Below are 21,207 nucleotides of genomic sequence, written 5' to 3'. Positions count from 1 at the left end.
TCCTGAGTCTTTCTTCATTTATATTTCTGTTCACAAAATTTGATAACTAAGTATTGAAACTAATGTAGTCGATAATCTCTAAATCTACATGCATACATGTAATCTCAGCTCTACTCAAACTTCTCTTGTCATGAACACCATCTTTAAATCTTAGTAACATATTCAATTAGCTAGGTTGCCTCCAATTTTAAAGTGCTTAGTGTATACAAATGTCAATTTAAAAAAACTCTTAACTTTACAGTCGTTTTACGTTTATCCCATTTTCTAGTTTTGCCTTTATACATGCTTTAGATTTTAGATACAATCATAGCCTGAGCATACTTTCCTGAATAATACCAAGGCACAAAGCCTAACAGAAGCAAAATGCAACTTTTTCAACACAAGTTTATTAGAATTTCTGTACCAATTAACCATGGATTTCAACCATATCACATTTGATATTTGGGAAACCTCAGTCCTCCTTTTATATATTGTTTTTGTAGTGTTAATGTAGCATTGCATGGTTTAGATCCCCCCTCCAAAGAAATTATTCATACATTTCTGCCAACATTTACACTTCATTGGAGATAGGGAATCAACAAATTTTCTAGAAGAAATAATAACCTAGGGCCAGGCTGGCAACATGGAACCCTCTGGATATTTTGGACCACAACTTGCATGAGCCCTAGCCAGAATGACCAATGGTAAAGGATTATGGGACTTAACAGTCAAAAACATCTGGAGGGCACAGATTTTTTTTTACTCTTGCCTAGAAATTATGTTTATATTTAATCCAGATATTCTTCATAACCATGAAATAGTAGGCATCTATTATATTTCTAAATCATTTATATCCAATTAATGGTGGAAAATTAAACAGAAAAATGTATTTGTTTTAGATAAAATATTTTACTGGTTTTCTTTCACAAATATTGTACTCTTCTAAATATTTTAGAGCATCTAGATCAATATTCATACATTCTGTTTTTTATTTCATATCCACTTTGCTATATACAGTTATGACCTATAAAATAAAAATTATGGCACCCTTTGCAAAAAATAGTTCTAGTCAATACAATATTATCTACATATAACGCTTATTTATATTCCTGTTGATCTATTTCAATAATAAATCTTTCTGGTGAATTGAATCTTTGTAGCAAAGGATTTGATAACGTCTTGCTTCATCACTGTTCCAAGAGGGATCAGATCTGATGTTACTCTAGTAATCAAAATTGCTATAGATGTGCTATACATAGACTTAATGTTTTCCAAAAGTTTTCCCATATTAATTTTTTTGCATTGTATTAAATAAAACATGTTGTGTCACTTGATCAAATGTCCTTTTGGCATTGAGGAATGCAAATGTTTGTTCCACATAATGTTCATATTCACTGATTAAGGCCTATTCATCATGCTGGCTGGGGAATGCTGGAAGTTGTAGGATTTTGTTTAAATATGCATAATATTGCACCCTAAATTTACTATTCCTCTCGTGTTGTCCACTAACCTGTGACTGATAATAAACTGTTTGATTAGGGTTGATATATTTAGGAATTATTTAGACAAATAAAATCCTAGAATCCATAAAAATAAACATGCACATCCTTGTTGAATCAAGACTATTACGATTTTGAAAATGGAAACGAGGGTTTTATGACTCTTATGTAGAATGTCTAAATAATATACTTGCTAAATATATCAATCATGACCAAATGGATTCTTTATTTTATAGATTACAGCTCTCTCTATTTGCAGCTCTCTCTATTTTAGGATGGCAAGTGACAAATGAGCTATAAACTCAGGTAGCAATTTCTTACCATTTCACTATTTGTACATTTTTTACATTTTAAAGTACACTAAACATAGCAAGTGAACTTTTATTCAGACACTAAGAAAAAAAGTTATTCCCACCAATGCTTCCAGTTCTGCATTTCATAATCTAAAGGGCAATCTGACCATAACTTGCCTAACTGACACCTGAAGGGGCTGATCCAAGATGCAATAGTTACCTTGGCAGACTGTGGTGTAGAGAAGTTAAGCCAGGCAGGAACAAAGTCATGCTGCGCCATTTAGGTCCAGTGTCTCTCTTCAATAAAGTGAGGCATCAAACCTCATGGCCAGGATCTAAGGTGAGAGGAACACCGCATACCCACTGTCAGCCGTTCCGAAAACAAGGAACACAGAAGAGACAATACTGGGCTTATTCCCAATAACTTGGAAAACAGATCAGCATCTTTCCAAAAGCTAATGGAAGTCTATAGAATATAATTCAGATCCAGCCCAAAGTTCTACAGTCCTATGGTTCCTGTCAACTGTCACCCTCAATTGAATCAAGTTGACCAGCAACTTGGGAGTTGTTGCTAAAGCTAGAAGAGATTAAGAATTATATATTCATCTCCTCGCCAAAATATTAACATTTTGCTGGCAGGCCTCCCCCTTCTGGCACTATTTTGATGCCCACTATCTAATAGTTTGTTCACAGTGGCACAGATTCCCAAGCTCTGTGAGATGCTCCATTTCCATCTCTATTAGCAATCTTCCACACTGTGTACAAGCCAAGATTGGGTACTTACATAAACTGTAAAGAGGCAAAGTCCCACAATGACTTACCCAGTTTGGCCTTTGCAGTCCACTCTCACTTTGAGCACTTCTTTGATCTCCAGGTTCCTTCCTTCTTCAGGGTGCACCTATGCCAACTTTGTGGCAATGGTGAGTCCCAAAGGAAGCACAAGAAGCCGCACTTCGTGCCGACTGCACCCCTCACCCCTCTAGCTGCTCATCTTAATTGCTCTCTGCACTCATATGAGAAAAAATATACCTAAAAGGGTGTGTGCATTTTTGGAAAGCCACAACCACATTCACCTCATTAATTTTTTTCCTGTTGTCACAATGCTATGTAACACAACTATTACATTACAAAAGTATTTGTCAGCTCTGTACAACATTCAGAAATACACCATGATTAATGGTGAACACATATCCACTCTGTTCATCTTCTGCCACAAATCCGTTTCAAATAATTGTGGGGTGGGGGGAGCAGGGGGTGAGGAGGCTGACAAGAGACTGAAAAGTCTTGCAAATTCTGGCACTGTGTGTTAAATTTTTGTTCCTAGAAGTCCTAAATTGCAAGACTCATCTTCACCACTTTTGCAGTTGCTAAAAAAAGTTGTGTTAACATTCTTAAAAACAGTATTATGAAAGTCTTTTCACATCATGTAACTTAAGTTTCTTTGATGAGGAACTAAAAGCAACTTGATGAAGATACAAAAATCACAATGATTTCTGCCTTTCTATTGTTGCCATTTATGCTTCCAATAAAACTAAAAGTAAAGGACCAGACTAGAAAGCAATCTCTCCCAAAACTTTCTACTTGATTTTTTCTTTTTAGAGCAGGAGAGAGAAAAAATGTATTATAATGAAGAGTTCACATTTGGGCGACGGTCTTCTTCCATCAAAAAGAGTAGAATTCATGAAGTACTCTCTGAAGAGAAAAAAAATACCCATGAGTAAATATAGGGGGGAAAAGAAGTCCAAAGCAAAATTACATTAAGATTTCCATGTTATCTTCTGTTTCTACTGAAATGATGTAGAAGACCAGCTTCTCTAGTTTTCACTTGACATTCTTTTCAGCATTCACTTCAAAGTTTGCTTATTTCTAACACCTCATTTTATCTTCATAATAACCTTGAGAAGTAGGTTGGGCTAAGACAGTGACCAAGCTGGAATAAAGGTTGAATATGCATTGTTGTTGAATTGTGATTGTCATGACAAGTGAACCCTGCACAAACCACAAACAACTCACAGTTCACAACCTAACAATCCATGTGTTCCCTTCCTGCGTTTGTGGTTAAAACCCAGTTAAACCACAGTGCAGGGTTTGCATCTAATGACAATCTATGATTCAACCCATACTCAACCCACACTCTGGTTAGTCATTTGATTTTATCAAGGCTACTCAGTAAGCTTTGTGTCAGATTCAACTCAAGACCTCCCAGAGTGAAGTTCACTATTCTAGCTAGACCCATGGCAGCAGTACTCTTCCTAATTAAATCCAGATCTGAAATCATCACCTTCTCAATTAACATGCAACCAAACAGAGATATGAACCTCTCCCTCTAACTCCGTGCATACCAGAAATGCACTCAAATCAGGGTCACTAAGAAGCAAGAGGGACTATATCAGCATGCTTGGGGAAACTTGTGGTTTATGGAAACACACATATGTAATAATCTAGGGGGAGGAGCTAAACCCATTTAGGAGTAAGTACACTCAATAGCTATGGAATGCTAAATGTCAATTGGAAAGGAATAATGGGAATGTGCATATTGAGCATCCTGGAGGAGCGCATAGCTGGCTGGCATCCTAAGCAAGAGCACTTATTAGGCGAGAATACACTGCATGTTTGTTGAAGGACCCACATACATCAATTTTAGCTACATCAAGAAATGTATGAGCACCATACCTTGCATTCAGAATCTATCATCTATGTTATTGATTGCCACCTGCGTTGAGCCATTATGATTCTTTGGCTTTAATGTGGCAAAAGCAGGTTCAAATCTCTGTTCAACAATGAAGCCCACTGGGTGATCAGAGTCCCTCAGCCTAAATTGAAGCAAATAAATCAAGGACAAAAAGCAGAAAAGGCTTTTGCAGTTATTGGGGAAAAGGTCAAAGATAGTGTGCAAGAGAGGGATGTCAGTTTTCCAGAAAAGTTTGCCCTAAATTGATGGAGATCTGAGTTTACATGTTTGACTTACGTACATTTAGTGAAAAAAACTAAAGAAGTACAAAAAGTTAATTTTATATGCTGTATAAATATCTGAACTGTTAGAAGTAGTATGGAAATGGGGGGATGGGCCCCCAGAATAGATGATAAGGAAAGAAGAAGCAAAGAAGAATAGCACAGGAATAGGGTCTCAAACCCAAATTGTGTATTAAATGCAAACATATGTAATGGTATCTCCTACAGCTATTTTAGAACAGAGTTGCTTACAATGGGGTGGCTAACAGTGGAAAAACGGAGTGGGACATGGATGAGGATTCAACAAATCCAAGGGCTCCTGCTGTCAAACACACTAAATACCCCCACCTGCTCCTAGATGGACATACTTAACTGGAATATGCCCAATTTTAATGAAATGTTTCAGCCATATTTTGCTTGATGCAGTCATTTTCACAGACCCAATATTAGTTAAGTCTGGCTGCTAAGGAAGAATTAACCATCTCTCCTTTCTCCCCTTGCATTTTAACACCATGCTTAGGCAGTAACATGCAACTTGCCCCGTGTGTGAAATAAAATATGCAATTTATTAAAATTCTACATCTTTATATATTATGCCTTGATGCCTATTTAGCAAATAAAGTAATATATAAATGTTAATTTATTATATTAAATAATATAATAATAAAGCACAGTCAAAGTGGGCAACCTGATGCCCTCCAGATGTTTTGGTTTACAACCAGGGATGATAAAAATAAATGTTTTGTTTTTTTAACAAATTGATTTTTGAATTTTAAATCTGATTTTGTTTGTATCTAAATCAGATTTCAAAACTTTCTTTAAACAATTATAAAAAAGAGCCCAAGTCAAAGATATCATCATGAATACTAATTATACAACTTCTAATTATATTCTGGAATAGAAACTGAAAGCAGAAGTGAACAGAACATATTCATGCAGTCCTGCGGAGACATATACTGCATGTATTTTCCACTGTAGAAGAGAAATGGTAGCAGCAAGCTGTAAAAGAGACCCCATTGCCTAAATTTTATTTTTTAAATGACTTTACATTTATCTAAAACCTGAAACAGTTAGCCATTCAAAAATCCATGTGCACTTTAGGTCATGTTGTTTCTTGAAGAAGAAAACTAACCAGAAGAATAAACATATCTTATTAGTAGAATTTAAAAGCCTGTTTGGTGGGTTTGATTCTGGCCCATCATGACAAAAATATCATGATTAATTGTTGGAACTGGTTTATATCCTGTATGACTTGATAAATTAGTTATGCCTTAATAATAAAATGAGCAAATTATCCTATTTTTGATTAAAATTAATCTGAAAACAATTCATAATAATTGCTTAGGATGTATCTACCTTCTAACGAAACCTACATCTCTGAATATGTATTAAGGTTACATTAAACAATACTCTACTTCTACTAAAAATGATGATTAAATAGCATGTTTTATTATTGTATTGTTTTATTATGATTTTATTAGAATGTAAGCCTATGCGGCAGAGTCTTGCTATTTACTGTTTTACTCTGTACAGCACCATGTACATTGATGGTGCTATATAAATAAATAATAATAATAAATAATAATAATAATTTTCCTCACTAGTGATTTAAATAATTAAAATGGATTTTGCTACATTTGGGGGGGGGGGGGAGATCTAAAGTTGTTAACAACAAAAAACATGTCATCACTACCTAAAAAGTCGAAAGTATGTGTGTGCGATGTATGTCCGGAAATGTTTACCCACTTCCAGATGAGTTAGTAACTCAAAATTTGGCATGCTGATAGGTCTGGTTGTACAATGTACCAGAAAAATCTAAAAACATAGAATTCATGTTTTAAGTATTTTTAAAGTATTTTATAAAAACCAAGGCTTATGCCTACAACTCCGAGCATGCCTTGGGTGGGAGGCCAGACTTACTGGCCTTTGGCGGCCATTGTGGGTGCATAGTCAGGTTGCTGCTGCGTGTCTTTCACAACCCCGACACCTAAGTTTGGCGTCGAGCAGTCAACCCAATTCCACATTTAATGAAACAACCCACATAAATGGGCTGCGTCCATTTGCAGTGCCTCCTCCCGCCCTCTGCGTGGTTTTAAAATTGTAACTAGATATAACAGTGTGACTTTCAGGAGCCAAACATGCTCAAAAGCACTCCATCCTATTATTGCTGTTTTCTCAGAATCTGGGGTAAGCAAGTGCACAGCCTTTGCCCTTAAGAGGGAGGGAGGAAGGGGAGGCTTTAAAGTTACCTCACAGGCCTACCACCAGCCTACCTTGTGGGGTTGTTGTGAGAGTGAGGGGCTGGGTGGAAAGAAACAAATTTAATTTGTTTAAAAGTTAACTCACAGGCCTAGCATTGGCCTACTACTTTAAGATGATTACCTTGCAGACATATATCTTAGGGGGCCCAAGCAACACCAGATGTATTGGCAAGTCCCTGTTATAAAGTCAGGAATACTCATCAACTTTATCTTAAACATCCACTCAATTCCTATATCAGCCCACTTTATTTATTTATAAATAAATAAATAAACTTTATCTTAAACATCCACTCAATTCCTATATCAGCCCACTTCTCTTGGAAGAAAGTCTTTGAAAACTTTCCAGTATCATCACCATCTTCTCCTTTTCCAAACATTTTAGAAACATCCAAAACTGAGTAATACATTTAAAATTCAGAATTGTCAAGTTTTTCAACTTTTTACCTAGGATGAATGTATTACGAAAAGAAAAATCTTAAGGCAAAGCCCATTCCTAGATTTGAGTTGTACCCATTGTTAGTCTACTTTAAGTCTCATTCATTTCAATGTATCATCCTACTAACATTGAATACAATCCTCTATTTATGTGCAAATTACCTTTAATGACCCTGTTTCTAAATATCAATTCTGCATACAGCTTTATCATTCCCCCATCCACCCATTCAAGTTTCTGAACAGTTGAAGAATTTAAGAAAACATGATGAACAGGAAAGAAAAAAAAACTCATGCAGATCTTTTCACATTTAGTAAATGAAAAATCAAGACCTGAGAAGCTGAGGTACAAAGCCTTCTTACAAATCATCTAAATCAATGGCTGATGTGTTGCCTTTCTGAAAAAAGAAAGGTGTGTCCATATGCAGAGGCACCCATTTTATCAGGAAATAAATACTTCAATTAAAGCAGTTCCTAAAATCCAGTTCAGAAGAACTCTTGAGGAAGCTTGAAATTTTACTGTTTACCAAAATCACCCTCGCTACTGAGATGTCTCTAATTAATGAAGCCTACCAGCTAGTAAAGCTATGACTAATTTGTATCTGGCCACACATGCTGCAATTTGTTTTAGATCAAACACAAATGCCAAGTCTTGTGATATATCACCTTGGCAGAAATTACAGGTCTTGAATCACAGTAACAGGGTTACAGAATATCCATTAAAATAAAAAGAACAAATAGCATTTAATGCTTTCTGCATAATACTTAGATGTTACTCCATCTACCAAGGTCTGAATTTCACTTCTGAAAACTAAAACACTTCTCTAATGTATGTCATATAGCCCAGCAAATAACTAAGGTGAAGTAGTAAATTGATGTCCTCTTGGTTGTTCTAAAAGGATCTATGTCAAGAGTACACTGATTCAAAATACTTTGTCCATTTAAGTACATTCTGAAAATGAAATGGGGTAAACAAAACGTATCTGGTCACTGCCTAAACCATTTGAGTCCTAGGTACATCAAAGACTACATTATTCCATACACCTCTGAGGCCATTTGATTTTCCCTGCCAAATGAGGTTCAGCAAGCGGGCATGAGAAGTACGCCTTTTTGGTTGCGGTGCCAAAGTTCTGGAATGCCCATCCTAGAGTGGTCTGTATGGTCCTTGTGAAGGACTTGTTCTTTAAAGAGGCCTTTGACTGAAACTATCATCTCTGTTTGTTGATTCTATTATTATAGTATGTTATCATGCTGTTTGATATTGTCTTGATTGTTTGTATCTGTATGCTGTATGGCACTTTAAATTCCCCTCGAGGACGAAAAGCAGGAAATAAATGTTTAATAAAATAATTCATTCATTTACTCTGGCTATTCAAGAATGTACATATTCTGAAGATGACACTGTACAAATAAGAAAACAGGAGAAATATAATTTCTTGATAAAAGACTGTATTGTAGTAACATGTATATCATCCTAAAGACTGGGCTTTGCTGCATGTTTACTTCACATCAGTGTTCAGCTAGGGTTTATTTAGCTTAGAGGCTGCCTGTAGGTCTATCACTGAAAGTATTTGGTAACCTGAGTAGATTCCACTAGAAGTTGTGCATCAAGGTTCAAAGGGCACTGCAATTGTTTCTGCTACATCTTATAGAGGAACTGCAACATAACCCTGCACCTTGCCATGTCAGTGGTTGAACATGCGCTTTCTGAATTTTTTTCTTCCTGAGAGAGAGACGTAGTGAAAATGGTTTGAATTTTTCACACTTCTCTAGTCAATTAACCATTTCCTACCTGACTGGAGAGGCAGGCAGAGCTCTAGGTTTTGGGGGCCTATGACAAACTTCTCTCATTGCCCCCTTGGTAACAGCCACTGGCCACCACTTACTCACTGGCAGACAGACTGCCTGCACTGATAATGCAGAATGTGCATATGTCAGCAGCAGGATCGAATGGCAGAGCCGCAAGTACAAGGCAATCAGCAGAGACTCGGGGGTGGCCTGGCTTCACTGAGTAGAGCTCCCAGCCTATGCATCTGAACTTGCCAGTACCATAATCTGAATTACACCATCCCTGCCACCAACATACACATGTCAGGAGCATAATTCAAATGGTAATACATAATGCAAATAACTATGCCAGACTATCCGGAAGAAGGGATTATGACAAACATTAATGATAGCCAAGATAATTGTAACACAACTTTATAATGGAAATCTCTTGTTTGTTCCCCACTTCAAGTGAGCAAAGCAAGCCAGAAATGGACAGTGTTGCATTTCCTAGTTTTTTTGCTCCTAAATAAGTTAGCATTGGTAAGCCAACAACAGACCCTAGTTTATTCTATCCATTAAAAAAAAATGGAGAGCTCCGGCTATTGGGCGGTATAGAAATGTAATAAATAAATAATATTAGTATCATATGAATCCCAGGCTTGCTTGGGAGCAACAAACCCTGCAAAGCATTTCCTTTCTTGTGCAAAGGAAGGAACAAAGTGAATGAGCTGCGTGCACTAACACACTACACATTCATAGTAAACCAGGTTAAGCCAGCAATCCTGGCATATTGTTTTCTGTGGGCACAGCCATTATATAAAAATGAATATTTGATTCTGGGATTTCTTCTTGTTTGCTTAGTCAACTTTCATTACTAAATACAGAATTCTCAACCCTAGAAAAAAAGCAATTTCTGTCTGACAGAGCCAAAGCAATAAATAGCATGTAGGTTCAGGATGAGATTTTGCTTTGCAGCAAATTAAAGATACCACACACTGCAAATCTATTATCAAATTGCAAAATATGTTTCAGCAATATTTAGTTTTTCCATTTCTTAGAGTAGAGAGAAAAATCTAGCTGAACAAAAAGTACCAGTGTCTTCCCAAAAAGTTTATTTCTAGTAGTTGCCTGCTCTGAGTGCAGTTGTGTATGTTTTATTTACAACTACTTTGTATTCTGTGCTTACTTGCTTGTGCAAATGAAAGACCAAAGTGAATGAGCTATATTAGCACACTACTTGTTGACAGAGATAACCTAGAGAATGCCTTGGTATTTGCTAGACTGGACTACTTGGACAACTTTTACATGGGGCTGCTTTTGAAGAGACTTTGGAAACTGCAGCTAAATCTAGAATGGGGTAGGAAGTCTGGTGCCCTCCAGCATGGCCAATGGTCAGGGGTGATGAATTGTAATGTAAAGTAACTGGAAGATACCAGGTTGCCTTCCCTGCCCCAACCTGGAACATTGTGGCTAGAGTGCTAACAGAAACCAGGTGAGATCTGATCTTGCTTGTGTTAATGCAATTGCACTGCCAAGGTTTCCAAGCTCATTCCATAATGGTTTTAACCTTTAAAACTCTGGATAACTTAGGATACCTGCTCCCATATCAATCCACCCATCTACTAAGACACTCATCTGAGGCCTTTCTCCATCATTGGTGCAGTAAGTGGAAACTAAAGAGTGTTTTCATTGGCAATTCCCTACCTTTTAAATTCTTGCCCAAGAGAGGTCTGCCTGCTACCAATGTTGACATCTTTTATACGCAAGGCAAAAATATTTGGTTTTAAGAGCTGCTTGAAAGTTTGAACATTGGTAGTTTCCTAATTTTATTTTTATTAAATAGTCCACGTTTTAGTTTGTCATTTCTATTTTTATGTTTTTATTATTTTGAACATTGTATTTCTATTTTATTTTGAACTTGTTAAGCAGTCTAGTAATGCAAATTGGTGTGCAATAAAATAAATATTTTAAGAGTGCAAATTCAATCTACACAGGGAACTGACCAAGGCTGTTGGACCTCAAAGTTATCCCTAATATTGTACCTTCAAATATACCCACAACTCCACTACAGCTACTAAGTGCTGAGAAAATTGGATAGTGTAGGCATGCTATTTCTCAGGAAAGTCTGTCCACTCTTACTAATCTTGACATTGAAAAAAATCCCTGATGAGCTTCCAAGAAACCCCAGGCTTGGAACATAACTTGAAAGTACTGGTCTAGACTATTGACATTTGGGACTAAGGCATTTTACTCTGTCAAGACTAGCTGGTTATCCTAAGGCTACTTACCTTCCCCTCTAATGAGAGACACGACTCTTAATTAAAATGTTTTATCAATATGCAAAGGGGGGAAGCATCCTTGTAGACGTTTAAGAGCATAATGGGGATTTCCAAAGTCTGCCCCCATGAAAATTAAGTTAGCTTTCCATAGCTCTATCTTTCTCATCCACTCACATACCCAAAATATTTACATATAGATTACACTGTTAAGTTACATTTTATTTAGTGTTATAGCTTAGTTATAAGTGACAGGCATGAATTAAGGGCGGCTAGACAATTAACTGTTGACAGTTTGGGTGTGGCACATCTAACCTTGTTACAATTGGTTAAATAGTACTATCAGTCCTATATAACAGCCAGTTCCTAGGACAGCATTAAATTTCCAAACTGAACCCTAGTGGGGAATATGTAGATGAAAAGGTAGAACTGCTCAGATGAATATCTGGCTCAATTCTCAGCAGCTCATGTGGATTTATATGGAACTAATGCAAATAAACATGCTGCAATTTATGACATTGTCAACAGTCATTGGAAGGATCAACAGATTTTACCCTAATCCAATGATTCCTAAGTGTGAATGACCACCAGTCATTCATCGGAAAATGAAATGCATTTGGGACAATGCAGTGCTGAGGGCAAAATTCACCCACCATCCCTGACACAGTCTCCACCAACAGCAACTCTACACAGTATGTGTGTAATTTTATACAGAAAATGCAAAGGGATGCTCTGCACCCTTTCTAGGGGTGTCTTGCAACACACACACATATCCAACCCAACAAGCATTTCACACTAGCAGTTTTATACTTCACTTTCTACCACAGAAATCTCTATGAAACATGAAGAACTGTAGGTAACACAAATACATTTGGCCTTTTGTACACTAAAACAAAAGATGCATCACTCTTGACATCATTGTGAAGTATGCAATTTCACCAATAAGCTAGCTGAAATCTGAACCTTGAGTTGCCTAACCAAAGCTGATATACTGGTTGCTGAATCCACATTAATTGATGAATGCTCTTCACATTTTCTCTATGTACATAAATGGTGCAGATCATCATAATGAAGTATATATCCATAAACAAAGTAGAAAGTTTTAATGCCAAGCAAGCCTTTTTTATTGCTTTTCTGAAAAATTGAAAAAAAAAGAATAAAAATGAATTATGGGATGTTTTATTTTAGCATGATGAATAAAACATTTAAGACAAGGTGTTCAGATGTTTACTTCTCCAAATAATTTCTAAAAAATATATACAGTATTAGATTACAATTTCTGTGCACTGAGGACAAGTAAGTCCTATGTTGCAAACTGAGACTACAACTCTCAAATGCAAGAGCAAGATGCATTTCTGCCTCTAGGGGGCACTGCCACTGAAGCAGAGACTGATAGTGATAGTGATGGCTATAGCTCAGAAAAGGAGTCTGATTAAATTTCATGCATATCCATTGAATCTTGGTACCCCCCTTTTTCTTAGTTCTTTTTATGGGAATGGGTGCTTTATGTCCGCTTGACACTGTGGAGGACTAGCAGAGACATAATTTTCTTTGTTACTAATATTGAGGGTTTCCTCTGTTGTTTTTAAATTCTTTTGGCTGCTCCTCATAAACTGGCAAAACCAAAGAGGTTCCTAACAGTTCAGGAGCTTGTAGCTCCATTTGTTACCAAAAAGGTAAAAAAAGAAGAAAAGTAGATTAGTTCGTAATAATTGTTTGAATACACTGTACTTTTAATATATCAAATGTAATTATTTCATGCCAAACCAATTTGGACATAATTACATTTTATGTTCCTAAAGTAACAAAGTGACTTTTGATCTGTAAAAAGTGCTAATATTGCATTATTTCAATTTTCCCGGAAATTTCTGTTTTCCCCGAAACCCCAGGGAAAAAACCCGGTTTTTTTCCATGGCTTCAAAATTTCCGGAAATTTTACATCTCTACTGCCAAGGTATTTAAGTTATTTTGTGAACTGCCCAGAGAGCTTCGGCTATACAGAGTCCAATCTGTATTTCTTAGAAAACTACTGGGCCTCCCTTCCTGTGTGGGGAACGCAGCTATTTATCTGGAAGTGGGTATTAGATCAGTTGAATGCAAGGCATGGATCGAGGCCTTTAAATGGTGGCTGCGGCTACATTTCCTTACAGCTCCTGGTAGCTATCTCTTTTTACTGCTCTCAGATTCCTATGTCACTTGTTGAATGAGAGAGATGGAGAAGAAGCTACTTCGGCTGGGCTTCTCTGTGGAAGTTGTAAGCAACTATGGGCTCCAGAAGGCCCAATCTCTTGTTGTTCAAAGACTTAATAGATTTAGATCTACAGCATTTAAGAACTGCTGCTAACAAATCTTGCTCTCCACTGCTCTACAATAATTTTAATATCTACGGGCTCACTGCAGCTTCATATCTGTATGCTTTAACCATTCCCAAGTATAGGAGAGCATTTACCCTTGCTCGCTTTAATGTGTTGCCATCAGCATTACTAGAAGGACGATTTAGTAAGATCCCACTTAATGAACGGATATGTCCCTGTGGTTCTGGAGCAATAGAATCTGTTGAACATGTCATTTTGCATTGTAACATGTACGAGGAATGCAGAAAAAAGTTAATCTTTCCTTTATTAACAGCCTTTTCTGGATATAGCCCCACAACGCTGGTATTAATCTGTTTAAGGGATGTGTCCTCCCATATTACTGAAAGGGTCTCTAAGTTTCTCATGACCTCAATGCAAATTAGAAAAATAACATTGCAATCCTTCTGAGAGAAGCAACTCACCAAGCTGTATTTTGTTTTTATGTCACTTTTTATCTATCCTTTGTATGTTTTGGTGTTGATTTTGCTGGTCTGTGACCGTAATAAATAACAATGAATGAAAAAAAGTTATTTTGTGAACCGCCCAGAGAGCTTCAGCTATTGGGCAGTATAAAAATGTAATAAATAAATAGCATTTAGCTGGTTAAGTTCTAATCTTGATGTAGCAAGCACCTGTACTACAATACTAATTTGGAGATCAAATCATTTATGTATATACATTGTGAATAAGTTGCTTTGAGTTTCCTTTTTAAAAAAACTGAAGCAGAGCACTACACTGCTCAACTAAATATAGTCTGCCCAAGCTTCTTCAAGGTATTCCAAAATGTCATATCCAACCAACTGAAAACAAGTCAGCCATTTTACTCAGCTAGGCATTTTTTTTTGCAATTCAGCTACATCTGAACTAGAATTACTACTTCCCCTATTTACATACACAGTTGTAAAATGCTAATCTCGATGTACATTCAAAAAATTAAGCAAATGAAATAACTACATAAATTGCATATAACATTACGTATTTTAAAAATTCTAAATAATAAAAGAGTACAGTGAGTAAAGTCTCTGTTCCATTTAACTGAATAAATACTGGCTTTCATTTTTCACACAATTTCTCTTAATTATCTGGTAGCCCCACTCCCTTTTAAGTTTTGTTATGAATAGAGTGAGCCACATCTTTTTTTAGAATCAAAGAGACAGATGACCAATTGACTGGTTCACACAATAACCCACCATGGGTTATTTTGTTGTCTGAACACGGTGCATTTTCCGCAGGGTGGATTATCACCTTGTCTGAATGCAGCACATTTTATATAGGGTTGAACTATGGTTTATTTCCCCCGAACAACTCAAGTTGAGAATCCATGGGTGGTTAACAAGCCACACTGCATGGCTAATGAGCAATCCTGTGGAAAATGTGCTGCCTTCAGACAACACAATAACCTACAGTTCAACAATAACCCACACTAGGTGAATTAGCGTGTTATGTGAATCCACCCATTCTCATAAGAAGCCAGCATTAGATATTTTTGAACTGAGAGAATATACAATACATAAAGTACATATTTTCTAACTAGAATAATTGTATTTTCCCACTGGGAGTCATATATAGGAATATCCCAGGGTTCTTCTTGTAGAGTTGGGGAAATGACCTTCTCTCTTTCCATGGGAAGTGGAATCACAGGGACAAACAAGGAATTTAGGAACTAATCTTCTTTATGGAAGAGTCTATTCCTTCCTCAATTTAACTCAGTAGGTACAAAAATTAAAGTATATTTAAGAAACTAAATAACTGTGTTAACAAAGTAGAAACTGATTTCCACTCCATTTCTAGCTCCATGGCCGATTTACTATGAAACATTTAGTGTTTGAACTACTCTTCTGGTAGAAGGTATGCCACCTGCAAAGGGAAGATTATCTTCACTTGCCTTTGCAAAAACATTTTGAGAACTATGTGTGGAAATTAACACCTACATGCAAAGTCTATACACATTACATTTGTGCACTATATCAATTACTAAACTGATGACAGGAAAGCCACCTGTAAAACAAGAAGCGCTATCACTCAACATCACAAGCTGAATATGAGCCAACAGTGTGATGTGGCTGCAAAAAAAGCAAATAGCTTCCAAATTGCGCAAGGTACTGGTTCCCCTCTATTCGGCCCTGGTTAGGCCTCATCTTGAGTATTGCGTCTAGTTCTGGGCACCACACTTCAAGAAGGATGCAGACAAGCTGGAGCATGTTCAGAGGAGGACAACGAGGATGATCAGGGATCTGGAAACAAAGCCCTATGAGGAGAAACTGAAAGAACTGGGCATGTTTAGCCTGGATAAGAGAAGATTGAGAGGATAGCACTCTTCAAATACTTGAAAAGTTGTCACACAGAGGAGGGCCAGGATCTCTTCTCGATCATTCCAGAGTGGACACGGAATAATGTGCTCAAGTTACAGGAAGCCAGATTCCAGCTGGACATCAGGAAAAACTTCCTGACTGTTAGAGCAGTACAATGGAACCAGTAACCTAAGAAGGTTGTGGGTTCTCCCACAAGAGGCAGCTGGACAACCATCTGTCAGGGATGCTTTAAGGTGGATTCCTGCATTGAGCAGGGGGTTGGACTCGATGGCCTTATAGCCCCCTTCCAACTCTACTATTCTATGATTCTATGTGTGAGAATCATATGTGGACATCCACAAAAGAAAATGTACACCAGTACTAACAGTTTCCAAAAGAGCCCAGTTTTGTGATAAACCTCACTACAAACAGAACATTTTAATTTAACTCAGGTAGTTCTTAAAAACAAGAGAGCAATCCTATACATGTTTACTCTGAAGTTAAGCCCCACTGTGCTCAATTGGACTTAACCCACGTAATTGTGCATAGGACTGTAGCATAACAGTTCGATCTTATGCATGCCTGCACAGAAAAAGGACCATGATTTTTAATAGGCCTTATTCCCTGGTAAGTGTGTTTAGGATTGCATCTTATGTTACTGAAAATAGTTGGGCAGACAAAAAACACTTTAAAAAAAATCAATGTTAACATTCCATAGAATTTCACAACTTTCTACTGTTATTTTCACTTTTTGTAACTGCAAAGTATGACAAAAGATGAAGAACTCAACACTTAAACTTAAGTCTCATAAATACCCCCCAATCATATTTACTATTATTTTGCAAGAAGGTTATGGCGCTTTATCTAGTATTCATTAAGGTGTAAAGCTAAACCTTAACCTACTCACACATTCACATAACTCACATTCACCAACATTGCAATCCTGTTCATGACTACTCAGAAATAATTCACATGAACTTCAATGGGACTTACTTCCAGGTAATCATGAATAGGATTGCAGCCTTAGTGTCCCATGCAATATTGTACAAGTTTACACAAATTTAATACATATCTAGCTAAATGGAAATACGTATCAAAATAATTTCAAAATTATTTTCCCTTTCCAAAATATATTTAGCTCTTCTCCTTTCCCCAGCAATGATCACTGAGAGAACACCAGTCATTGGGATCCTTATTTTCTATTTTATTTAAAAGATCAACAGTACTGATATTCCAAACAAAAGGATTTCTATCTTACACCCCACCTTTTAGAATTAGTAAACATGCAAAATAAGACACAAATTCTTATTACAGTGGTGTTGTACGACTTCAATGCAATCTCTCCAATAGTTAAGTGTTGTTCCATTTTCTTCAAACCATTCTCAGCATACAGGGTATACATAGATCTTGCTATGTCCCAAATAATGTCAATGTAAGGTAGATAAAACAACTATTAAGCAGCAAAACCATTTCCCCTGCAATCCTATTTAACTTTGCACTTTCATCCATACTTACCCAGGAAACAAACCTGAAATGCATATTTTATTCAAAAGCAGAAACCTCTATGAATGCCGCCGGAAACTGACACTACTACAAAACCATCCCCACCCCCCAAGTGTATATATAGCTAAAATGTTTCTGGGATCAAAGACTTCAGTATTACACAACTCTAAAGCCTTCCTTCATTCACGATACTCTATTTGTGCTTCCCTATAAACACACCCACAAGTCAACCCCCTTACTTTTCAGCCTGCTCAGCAAGAACTATGCTAGATTTTACAGGGCAGTCGGCACTGGCTCTCGCTGCACCGAAGGCAAGAGATAATTACCAAGTCCAAGACACATTTGTTCTTGAACACTGGGTTTTGGAAAAAGAAAATGAAACTGCTCCATAGTAAATCACCCTGAGATAAATTCTACCAATACATTCTCAGTTTATCCCGCTTTTCTGTTTCTAGTTCCTTACAAGTTGTCCCACTACAAGCCAGTATACACCATCCCACCCCGAAAGGCCAATTCTTCGTACGCCACAAAAAACCTGCGCTCTACAACACCCCAAAGATTCTCCTCTCCAACCACTATAGTTCCTACCTCTTGCCATCAAGTCCCGCGCATTCCAATCCCACAACAATCCCTTCTTCCATTGAAGTTGTGATCGTTTCTTCCCTACTTATATCCGCACTTCAACCCAGAATCCACTTCACCCCTCATGACTTCCTTTACAAACACCTTTCCCACCTATCTTCCAAATCACACACTGGTCTGCCCTGACCACCCTACCCCACTCAACTTTGCACTCCGAGGCCTAGCGTAGTCTCCTTTCTTTACCCAAGTCTTCAGCCCAGCTGATCCTCCCCACCCACTCCCGTACACCTCCCGTTTCTAGATCTCCTAACACTATACCCTTCTCCTTCAGACCCCATTTGTCCAGGCAGACACCCCAAAGTGGGTCCCCCAACTACCCTCTTTGCTGTCGTCACCTTCCGCCAAACCACTACCAAGCCCCTATCCCAAATGCTCTTCCCCAAACATTTCCGCAGCCGCTCTTCGACAACTGCCCCAAACTGGCCTCTCACTCTTTATTTCTAAGAGCGGCCCCTCAGCCATACTTTCGTTTTTCTCCCCCAATTCCTGCGCCCGAAGATGCACTTATTTACACTCCCGCCCCCTTGCCTGCTCGAGGCTTGCCCCTGCTCACTCTCTACCTCAGTTTTCTGTTCAACGCCACCTGAAGTCTAGCTCCTCTTCCCTTTTCTCCACACAAGGCCGTGCTCACCGGACCAGGCCCCAACTCGCCCCCCTCACTCTCTGTGTAGCTTGAGTTCCCCAGACCGAATCATAACAAAGCTCTGCCCAAAATGGCTGCCCGGCCCTGCCCGGCCGGGGGCCGGAGGGGGCGGGGCTACTCACGCGAGGGGAGGGGGTGAAGAGGGGAGAAACACACCCACCTGGCCCAGTCCGTGCCAAGTGTAGGGCGCACGCGTACTCGCTTTCGGCGGCTCGCGCTCTCACTCACCAAGGCAGGCAAAGGCTTTACAGGGCGCTCGCTCAAGTCCACCATTTCTATTCTGCGCATGCGTGAGTGTACATCCTCCTGTTTGTTGTTATCCGAGGCTACAAGCAAATCAACCTGCAACTGCTACTTCCGTAATCCTGCGCGGTTCTCCTTCAATCCCGCCCATTCTCCACTTGCTAGTCTTGCGGCCATAGACTTTGTTTTTAATTCTTTCTACCCCAGCCAAGCAGTGCTCCCGACACCCTCTTCATTCTTAAAGGGGCAGACACTGTCATTCAAAACAACAACAACAACAACAACTTCGGCCTATTAAATAAGTGCTCGTTTCGCCGCCGAGAAACTCGCAGTTTATTGCACATATGCAAAGAATCTCAGCCTATTCACATATGTACAGCTTGCTATTTATCGGCGAGCCCAATGGTGCAAAGTGCTCCAGCACAGACTACTTAAATTTAATCATGTCTCTTTGCCAAATACAGGAGCAAGTTGCCCTACCAACCAGACCTTTACGGTCCTATGGATAAACCAGACCTAACTAAATTGTAGGTCGAACTAAAACAATGCAAGTGACAGTGGCTAGAATATTCGTGCGTCATTAAAAGACAAAACAGAAAATCCCAAAACAAAATTTGCAATGTCAAACTGAACGACTGAAAATGTGTACATAAACACTGGCTAAGGAAACTGCAGACGCCAGAATGGCTGCAGTTTTCAGTACGGATTCTGGAATGCTCTCACTGATGCAAGTGGAACAAATCTAATATAAGTATCTACGTATCGGCACCTAAACCTTTTTAAACAATTCAAAGGAAACACACAGAGAAACAAGACAGTTTGGCCCTCCCAAACGGATTTAAGATTAGAATAAATCACAATACAATAAATGTTTCTGAATGAGCGAAGCAAACAGCTTTATTTAATTAACCTGTTTTCGAATATAGAAAACAATACAGAAAGCATTAACAGTAAGCTTTTATACCTGATACCCCATTGTGCAGACACAAGACTACCTACTGTTTCTACCATGACTTCAGGGAGGAAAAGAAAAGAGCTCCTCAGTGTTTCCCATACATTTCTCACTGCTTATATTTGCATATCTATTGTACAGAGCTAAGTGATTTTGTAGTGAACCAGCTATATAAAGCTATCAGGCATAGGATAAAAACTGAAACTAAAGGGGAAAAGAACTCACATTTTATCTATGTCTGATAATAAAGTAGATGATTTATAGAGAATTCATGTGAAATACTCTGTAAAATGTGTTTTGATTGATTTGTAAGATTTATTTAAATGTTTCTACAATGTATTTCTATAGGAGCTGAAAAATGTTAGAGCATCTCACAATAGGTGTAGCTCCAGCACTTGGAAGTATTAACTCTATAATGTAATTGTTTGTTCTCTTCAAATGCAGGACCCTCCACACTTCCATTGAAATGCAAAGTGAGGCATTTTTCTCGGCGTGAAGTTTGCCTTGAAGGCAAACCAGAGGAAAGCAATACTTAAATCCTCAGTTGTGCAGATGAATGCTCAGAAGCGAAATAGTTAACATGGAAGTCCACCACTGAAGTCAGACCTAAATTGTTTGATAGACATCGATCTGATTAAATCAGATTAGTATTTATCTATCTAACTAGGAACAGGCTGCCCTTGTCAAGTTTATGAAAACTGTGCGACTGCTACACTCCTCAGCAAATTCTAATCTAGTTTGATATGGGAATATTTTTAATAGCTGTCTTTTATGTCTGTCCTTAGATTCTATGCATTCTATCCATTAGCACCCAACATTTCTGCATAGAATCAATCTTTCCAGTCCAAAAATGTATGCAGAATTCCATCCACCCAAATGCATTGCAATTCTCAGCGCACGACGTTGAGAGACAGTTAAAGAGAGAGAGAGAGAGAGAGAGAGAGAGAGAGAGAGAGAGAGAGAGGATGGACACGCAGGATTCCTTTAGTAAACAAAAGTGGGCAGTAAGCAGTGCAGCCTCTGTTTCAGGCCGAAAGCCCTAAGCACAGACACGCACACCCGGCGGAATTCAATTGGAGCACAGGAAACTTCTTCTCCTTCCAGTGGCGTGTGGGTT

General features: G+C 38.1%; 1 protein-coding gene across 2 annotated transcripts in view; it reads right to left on the bottom strand.

Moving 5' to 3' along the window:
• Window positions 1–18,973, bottom strand: part of GPBP1L1 (GC-rich promoter binding protein 1 like 1) — a 31,229-nt gene extending 12,256 nt beyond the window's left edge. The window contains exons 1-3 of one of the 2 annotated variants that reach the window (XM_063139659.1): window positions 18,831–18,973; window positions 2,593–3,461; window positions 1,992–2,106 (exon numbers count right to left, since the gene is read on the bottom strand). In XM_063139659.1, coding sequence (XP_062995729.1) covers window positions 1,992–2,051 — 60 coding nt within the window. In that variant the 5' untranslated portion in view covers window positions 2,052–2,106; window positions 2,593–3,461; window positions 18,831–18,973. Of the gene's footprint in view, window positions 1–1,991; window positions 2,107–2,592; window positions 3,464–8,082; window positions 8,138–18,830 lie in introns of those variants that run through there. The other variant, XM_063139651.1, reaches the window with a different exon arrangement.
• Between the last annotated feature and the right edge of the window lie 2,234 nt (window positions 18,974–21,207).

Source organism: Elgaria multicarinata, chromosome 1 (assembly GCF_023053635.1).
Source record: "Elgaria multicarinata webbii isolate HBS135686 ecotype San Diego chromosome 1, rElgMul1.1.pri, whole genome shotgun sequence".
Lineage (NCBI taxonomy): Eukaryota > Metazoa > Chordata > Lepidosauria > Squamata > Anguidae > Elgaria > Elgaria multicarinata.
The sequence above is the reverse complement of the archived record's forward strand: the minus strand, read 5'-3'. Positions and strand labels throughout refer to the sequence as shown.